The sequence below is a fragment of the Numida meleagris genome, unplaced genomic scaffold (genome assembly GCF_002078875.1).
Source record: "Numida meleagris isolate 19003 breed g44 Domestic line unplaced genomic scaffold, NumMel1.0 unplaced_Scaffold261, whole genome shotgun sequence".
NCBI classification, from domain to species: domain Eukaryota; kingdom Metazoa; phylum Chordata; class Aves; order Galliformes; family Numididae; genus Numida; species Numida meleagris.
Window position 1 is genome coordinate 368,653 of NW_018364419.1, and position 8,345 is coordinate 376,997.

An 8,345-nucleotide genomic window follows, 5' to 3' on the forward strand; every position below is an offset into this window, starting at 1 on the left:
TGATTCTGACAGCCCCGATGAAGTGCAGCTTCACCAGTGCAAGCAGTGTGGGCAGCAAATAGGAGGAGCTGGAAGTCGTCGTGCTGCAGGAAACTGTGACTTAGTCACCATCTCCGAAACACAGTGCTTCACTGGTGGGCTGTGAGCTCTTGTGCAAGGAGGGGCAGTGAGGTGTCCCTGGGGGACAATGTCACCCTGCGGTGCCGCCTGCCCCAGCTGACTGCCTGGGTCTGGCTCTGCCAGGAAGAATGATCCATCTTCTGCATGTACAAGCACCAGGTGCAGAATACGGCCGAGTTCTCCTTTGTTAGCACAATGCGGGAACACACAGGTACGTATCAGTGCCAGTACCGGGTGCCTGAGTCAGAGGAGATATCAGAGAAAAGTGACCCCGTGGAGCTGGTGGTGACAGGTGAGGGTGCTGAGGACAGTGGATGGCTCTGGGTTCTCCCATCAGAACCGTGTCCCATCGCTGTCCTCTCCCTTCATGCAGATCACAGCTTCCCACCACCCAGCATCTCCCTTCACCCCAAGGAACATGTGGGGACAGGGACCAATGTCACCATCCGCTGCTGGAACAAGAACTATGAGACTGCTTTCCACTTGCACAAGGATGGGTGCTCAGCCCCTATCCAGCGCCAGAACCCTGATGGCGGGGGTACAGCCAACTTCATCCTCCTTGGGGTGACCCCAGCTGATGCCGGCACCTATGGGTGCACCTACCTCATCAAGGGCTACTTCCACTTAATGTCCTCTCCCCTTGGGAACAGCGTGATGCTGGAGGTGACACCCAGATCCGCAAACCAAGGTGGGTCTGAGCCTCCCCATTTTGTGCACCCCCTGCCGTGGACTGGTGACACTGCCCTAGATTCAGTCTGTATGGGGGTTGTGGCTGGCAACAGGAACAACCAAATACATGGACCCCATGGGTGCTGAGGAGTGGTCCCATGTAAATCTGGTGATAGCACTGGTGAGGGGCTTGGTTGCTGCACTCGTCTTTGGCCTTGGAGTCTTCTTCATTGTCGATGTCTGCAGCCTCTGAATACGGAGAGAAGAGAGCTGTGATGAGGAAGGGGTTAAATGTCTCCCACCCCCTATACATCCCCCCAGTGTCCTCTGCCCGCCCTTCTATCCCATACAGATCCTCCCAGGTGTACCTTCCTGCCCTTCGATCCCCTATAGATTCCCTATAGAACTCCTTGGGCATGACTCAAGGCCCCCTAAAACCCCCACCTGCTCCACTCCACCTTATGACACAGATGCCCCCCCATAATGCCTGACACCGTGCAGTTCCAGGTCATTGTATGGTCAGGGGACCCAAATCCCAACCTGTCCCCTGCGGCCTCACCAAAGCCCACCACGGAAACCAAAACTCTGTCCATAATACAGCAAATTTCAAGAAAATTGAATTCTGCATTGAGGGGTAAATCCAGACACAAAATCTCAGCCCTCAGACACGCCGCAGCCCTCCAGGCCATCAACATGCCCCAGACCCCATAAAGCACCCACATACCAAGTAGAAGGAACACCCAAACCCACACATGTGGTACCCCAATATCTGACCCACGGGGATGACAGATCTAATCCCCTGTGGTCCCACAATCCCTAAACACTCCCACACCCTGTGGGCACACCCAAAACACAGCAGGACCCCCCGATATCTCCCATGGGATCCCCAAATCTCAGTCCCTCCCAAACTCCAGACACACTCTCTTGGACTCCGCCGTCAAATAACCTCACCATAGGACCCCCTCCAAAGGAGCATGGAGACCCCCACGGTGGCACCTCACTGTTCCTCTGTGTCTCCAGGTACCCCAGTGACAGTGAGCGCCTGACCTGCACTGAGATTCATGTTGTGACCCCTGGTGCTCGGCCAGCCGGGGCAGCTGCCACCCCTCAGCCACCCATTAACTACAGAAAGGTGGGCACTGTGGGGCCCTGCTGATACCCCTGCACCCCCAGTGCCTCGTTTTTTAGGTGCACTGAAATGGACAGACACCACATTCCCCCGACTGGAGCTCCCTGATACTCTGGTCCCCCCCGCTGCACCCCCAAATCCCAAGGAATCTGACATCCCCAAATCCTCACCTGTGCACTTCGTCTCATTCCCACTCACCAAATCCCTCAATTCTCCACTCTAACCCCCACATCCTCCCTGATCCACCTCAAATTCCTCAACATCCCTGGAAATTCCAAATCCTCTTCAATCTGCCCAAGATGCAAAACCATTCCTAGGGGACCCCAAATCCTTCCCAATCCACTCCTACCAGTACCCATTAACCGCACACCACGTGTTATCAACCTCCACTTCGATCCCCTCTAGATCCCTCCAGGTGTCTCTGGCCCACCCTTCAGTCCTGCTCTCAGCATCAGTAGGTGTGTTTGGGGCCACTGCTTTGTGCATCACTTTGTAAATATATACCTGTGTTATCCTGATATCACCCACTGTGATTTCTCCCTTCAGTCTCAGTAAATTGATTTTATTACCACCTGTGAGTTCTGCCTTTTTCTCTTCTACCCCACCGAGAGGGGGAAGTGGGAATCAAAGCTGTGTGGTGCTGAGCTGCTTCTGGGTGCCAGCACCGCAGTCCTTGTGGTGGGGGCCCAACATGGAGCGCAAAGGGTGGAGATCCTGAGAGATGTGAGCAAAGCGTGTTCCAACACAACTGCTCTCAGCTCTCAGTGGGACTTCAGCCCCCGGAGCAGCACTCTCACCCCCCCCCCCCTCCTCCGGCACCCACAACCCAGCACTGCAATTCCTCAAAATGCACCGGCATCTCTTTTCTCCTCCTCTCTCTCTCATGTTCTTCTGCAGCTTCCCTCCATTTTCTCTCTTTTCTTTCTTATTCTCTCTCTTCATCCTTCTCCTCTCTTCTTCAGAGCCTAGATTTGCCTACAAGTAGCAGATAAGGCAAGAACACTCTTGTCAAAGTATCCTTTATCCGTATCACTCAGTAATTGTTACTAGAAAGTCCCCTAATTTTATTGTGGAACAGTTGATTGGAAAGCTCCAGAAATGGTCTTTGTTGTTGCTCTGAGTCCCTGTCTGACTCAATTGCCCTGAAGGCTCCAGCAAAGCAAGGACTGCCCTATTGCAGCACCACAAAGATTCAGTGCCACCAGCGTGTGCCCCACGTCTGTGTGGGTGTCACTGTGACCCCAAACGCTCTCTGCTCCTGTTCCCAGTGGGGATGGTATTGGAAAGCACAGAGGGAGAGAGGCTGGCATCCCATGGGGGACTCCGTGCCACAGCATGCACTGCTAGACCTTAAGGGACAGTGTGTTGCAGCCCAGGGGAGACAGCCTGTATGGGGCATCTCCGTGGGGGCTGTGTGCAGTGCTCTACGTGTGCCACCCCACTGGGGAATCCATAGTGCCACCACCCCTAGGTGACCACATGAGGAGATGTTATCACGACATCCTGTCCCCAAAGGGGAACTGACAGCAGCTCTCCTGCCACTCCCTATCCCCACTGCTGCAGTCTTGCTGTCCCCACACTAATTTTACCTCATGGTACCAATGGCGCTGGCCCTCATCCTGGGTGAGTGACAATGGGGATGTGGTGCCACGGGGGTTAGTGGCCCTGTGCTGGACTCTGACCTTGCCCCTTGCAGGTTGGTGTCTGGTGGCAGCAAACAGGGCACAGCATTGTGAGTATGGGGACAGGGGGAGAATGGGGACAGAGGGAGGGGAGCATGGGGAGGGGGCCATCAGAGGGGTCCAGGAGGGTGTGCAGGGACAAGGCTGACTGCTGTCCCCTGTCCTAGTGCCCCGACCCTCCCTGTCACTGCACCCCAGCCAGGGGGTGTCCCTGGGGGACTCTGTCACCCTGCGCTGCCACCTGCCCCTGCCGGCTGCCCGGGTCTGTGTGTACCAGCACAAATATTTGAGATTCCTCAAGAACATGCACAAGGAGGAGGACACAGCTGAGTTCTCCTTGGTTGAAGTAAGGCAGGAAGATGCAATGAAGTATCAGTGCCAGTACCAAGGGCTGGCTCCACCAGGGACATCGGAGAAGAGTGACCCCGTGGAGCTGGTGGTGACAGGTGAGGGCACTAAGGAAAGCAGATGGCCCAGGGCCGTGTCCCCACAGAGCTGTGTCCCATCACTGTCTCCTCTCTGCACTTAGATTCCAGCTACTCCCCACCTGGCATTTCCCTGAGCCCTGAGGAACATGTGGAGATGGGGACCAATGTCACCATCCAGTGCTGGAACCTGGGTTTGCACGGCACCATCTTCCTGCACAAGGATGGGCACTCAGCCCCCATCCAGCACCAGGACCACAGTGCTGGGAGCACGGCCACCTTCACCCTCTTTAGAGTGACCCCAGCCAATTCCGGCACCTACAGCTGCTCCTACCGCCCTGGGGGCTCCTACTTTCTGTCCTCTCCCCTGGGGGACAACGTGAGGCTGGAGGTGACAAACGCAACTACACCCCCAGGTAGGTCTGAGCCCCCCATCTAGCTGTCCCTGGTGCCACTCATTTGTGGCAGTGTCACTACATCACATCCTCGTGGAGGTCATGGCCTGCGATGGGGAGATGCACATTCTCAAACCCCTCAGGTGCTGAGAGGATGTCCCATGGGAACCTGGTGGTGGCAGTGGTGAGGGGCTGCGCTGCTGCCCTTGTCTTTGGCCTGGGCCTCCACTTCATCCTCGATGCCCGCAGCTTCTGGATACGGAGAGATGAGAGTCCTGGTGGGAAAGGCACTTGAATCACTTTGATACCCAGCAGAGCACCTTTCGATCCCCCCAAGTGTCTTCTGCTTCCTCTTTGATATCATCTATACACCCAGTCTCTCAATCCCCCTTTCCATCTCCTATACATCCCCCCAGGTGCGCCCTTCCTCATCTTCCATCCCCTATAGGTGGATAAATCCCCTTCACTTTCCCCTGCTGTTGCTTCCATGCCCTATTGATCCCCCTCGTTCTCTCTGGTGCCCTCCATAACCCCCAACCCACTCCCCTCCCCATTTTCATGTAGCTGCCCCCCTCAGGAAGGCTGAGTTCATTAGGTTCCAGGACAGTGTCTGAGTCAGGGAAAACCTAAATCCAGCCTGCCTCTTTGGGCCCACAAACACCACTGGGAACCCCAAACCCTGTCCACGTGGACCCCAACACACTCCCAGCCTCATATTCCTTACCCTACCTTTATTTTCACCCCCAAATCCAGCCCATGGGAAACCCAAAATCTACATTGAGGGATTTGGAGTTCAAATGCCCCACACCCCCAGCCCTACACACCCTACGGGCAACTTCAAAATTCAGCGTATCAGTCCCAAGTGGAGGGCAGCCAACACAAAGCCCCAGGGAATCCCCAAACCTCCTGGACAGCACCCAGATCCTATGGGAACCCCCAAACCCCCGTGGAACCCCCAAATGCCATGCGTAGGGATCTCCAAGATCTGACCTATGGAATCCCCAGACCCCCAAGCCCTAAACACCCCTCTGAACTGGTGGGAACCTTCAAGTCTGAATGAGACTCCCCTGAACTACACTAGGGCCCCAGAACTAAGCCATCCCAGACTCCCCTTCCAGTTACCCTCTCTCAGCCACCAGAACCACAACTGTCCCAAAACGAACATCCCCAAATCCTCACCAGTGGACCCCATAACCTTCACAATCCCACCAAATCCCCAAATGTTCAACTCTAACCCCAGAATCCTTCCTTATCCTCATCCAATCCCTTAACACCCACTGGGACCCCAAATCCCTCCCACGATATAGCATTGATGAGAGAGTGTAGAGAACTTGCACTGAGCGCCACAAGTTTTGTAAATATATCAATGTTATTACCATTACTGTTACTTCTCTCTTCCTTTTCTGCTTAAGTCAATAGCTTTTTCTCAACCAAGGAGGTCTGCCTTTTTTTGTCTGATTCTCACCCCAACCCACAAAGAGAGGAGTCCGTGAGAATCAAAGCTGTGTGGTGCTGAGCTGCTGCTGGGTGCCAGCACCGCACTCCTTGTGGTGGGGACCCAATGTGGGGTGCGAAGGGTGGAGATCCCGACAGATGTGAGCAGAGCGTGTTCCAACACAACTGCTCTCAGCGGGACAGCAGCCTCAGAGCTGCTGCTCACTGCGCTCAGCTCTTCCTTCACTCGCTGCCATCCCTTGCTCTCAGGGCTGCTTCCTTCCCTGCGCTGGTGCTGGTTCTCACCTCGGAGCACTGCCCTGGGCTTCTGGATGCTTCTGCCTTTTAGTCTGCAGTGTGTGCCCCTCCTCATTTCAAGGATGGGACGTGACACTCACATGGCGGTGTTGGCAGGATCCCCTCCGTGCAGGAAGGTGCGGCGGTGACCTCTCAGCTCTAGCCCAGGAAGGCTCTATGGTGGGAGAGGGGCAAGCAGGGTCAAGCCATGGCTGCCTGGGAAATGCCGGTGCTGGGCTGCTCCCCTGTTCCTGAGCAGCTGCAAAGGTGCAGGCAGTGCCCTTCCCCACCGCAAATGGCTTGGGCTCACAACCATGGGCACCATCCCAGTGCTGGACGGGAAGGATTTCCAGCCGCTGGCAAAGAACAGAACTTGTGGCCACAGCAAGGAAAAGCCACCGAGTGCGCTGTGTTGGGAGCAGCACTGCTGGCAGCCCAGAAGGAGAGGCACCGCATTCAACACACTGCTGCTGCAACGCTGANTGCCCCAGCTGACTGCCTGGGTCTGGCTCTGCCAGGAAGAATGATCCATCTTCTGCATGTACAAGCACCAGGTGCAGAATACGGCCGAGTTCTCCTTTGTTAGCACAATGCGGGAACACACAGGTACGTATCAGTGCCAGTACCGGGTGCCTGAGTCAGAGGAGATATCAGAGAAAAGTGACCCCGTGGAGCTGGTGGTGACAGGTGAGGGCACTGGGGACAGTGGGTAGCTCTGGGTTCTCCCATCAAAACCATGTCCCATCACTGTCCTCTCCCTTCATGCAGATCACAGCTTCCCACCACCCAGCATCTCCCTTCACCCCAAGGAACATGTGGGGACAGGAACCAATGTCACCATCCGCTGCTGGAACAAGAACTATGAGACTGCTTTCCACTTGCACAAGGATGGGTGCTCAGCCCCTATCCAGCGCCAGAACCCTGATGGCGGGGGTACAGCCAACTTCATCCTCCTTGGGGTGACCCCAGCTGATGCCGGCACCTATGGGTGCACCTACCTCATCAAGGGTTTCTTCCACTTAATGTCCTCTCCCCTTGGGAACAGCGTGATGCTGGAGGTGACACCCAGATCCGCAAACCGAGGTGGGTCTGAGCCTCCCCATTTTGTGCACCCCCTGCCGTGGACTGGTGACACTGTCCCTAGATTCAGTCTGTATGGGGGTTGTGGCTGGCAACAGGAACAACCAAATACATGGACCCCACGGGTGCTGAGGAGTGGTCCCATGTAAATCTGGTGATAACACTGGTGAGGGGCTTGGTTGCTGCACTCGTCTTCGGCCTTGGAGTCTTCTTCATTGTCGATGCCTGCAGCCTCTGAATACGGAGAGATGAGAGCTGTGATGAGGAAGGGGTTAAATGTCTCCCATCCCCTATACATCCCCCCAGTGTCCTCTGCCCGCCCTTCTATCCCATACAGATCCTCCCAGGTGTACCTTCCTGCCCTTTGATTCCCTATAGATTCCCTATAGAACTCCTTGGGCATGACTCAAGACCCCCTATAACCCCCACCTGCTCCACTCCAGCTTATGACACAGTTGCCCCCCCATAATGCCTGATACCGTGCAGTTCCAGGTCATTGTCTGGGTCAGGGGACCCAAATCCCAACCTGTCCCCTGCGGCCTCACCAAAGCCCACCACGGAAACCAAAACTCTGTCCATAATACAGCAAATTTCAAGAAAATTGAATTCTGCATTGAGGGGTAAATCCAGACACAAAATCTCAGCCCTCAGACACGCCGCAGCCCTCCAGGCCATCAACATGCCCCAGACCCCATAAAGCACCCACATACCAAGTAGAAGGAACACCCAAACCCACACATGTGGTACCCCAATATCTGACCCACGGGGATGACAGATCTAATCCCCTGTGGTCCCACAATCCCTAAACACTCCCACACCCTGTGGGCACACCCAAAACACAGCAGGACCCCCCGATATCTCCCATGGGATCCCCAAATCTCAGTCCCTCCCAAACTCCAGACACACTCTCTTGGACTCCGCCGTCAAATAACCTCACCATAGGACCCCCTCCAAAGGAGCATGGAGACCCCCACGGTGGCACCTCACTGTTCCTCTGTGTCTCCAGGTACCCCAGTGACAGTGAGCGCCTGACCTGCACTGAGATTCATGTTGTGACCCCTGGTGCTCGGCCAGCCGGGGCAGCTGCCACCCCTCAGCCACCCATTAACTACAG

At 55.5% G+C, this 8,345-nt stretch overlaps 1 protein-coding gene and 1 long non-coding RNA gene across 2 annotated transcripts in view; one reads left to right on the forward strand and one right to left on the reverse strand.

The window, feature by feature from the left end:
• Positions 1 to 3,519: 3,519 nt before the first annotated feature.
• LOC110390995 (leukocyte immunoglobulin-like receptor subfamily A member 2) lies at positions 3,520 to 5,033 on the forward strand. The gene is made up of 4 exons (XM_021382637.1): positions 3,520 to 3,541; positions 3,768 to 4,046; positions 4,130 to 4,441; positions 4,564 to 5,033. The coding sequence occupies exons 1-4, from the start codon at positions 3,520 to 3,522 to the stop codon at positions 4,713 to 4,715; spliced, it is 765 nt and encodes a 254-aa protein (XP_021238312.1). The 3' UTR covers positions 4,716 to 5,033.
• Positions 5,034 to 6,650: 1,617 nt separating this feature from the next.
• Positions 6,651 to 8,345, reverse strand: part of LOC110390996 — a 12,742-nt gene continuing 11,047 nt past the window's right edge. Inside the window, exons 2-3 of the long non-coding RNA XR_002433934.1 lie at positions 7,150 to 7,465; positions 6,651 to 6,784 (exon numbers count right to left, since the gene is read on the reverse strand). This is a non-coding gene — a long non-coding RNA (uncharacterized LOC110390996). The remainder of the gene's footprint in view (positions 6,785 to 7,149; positions 7,466 to 8,345) is intronic.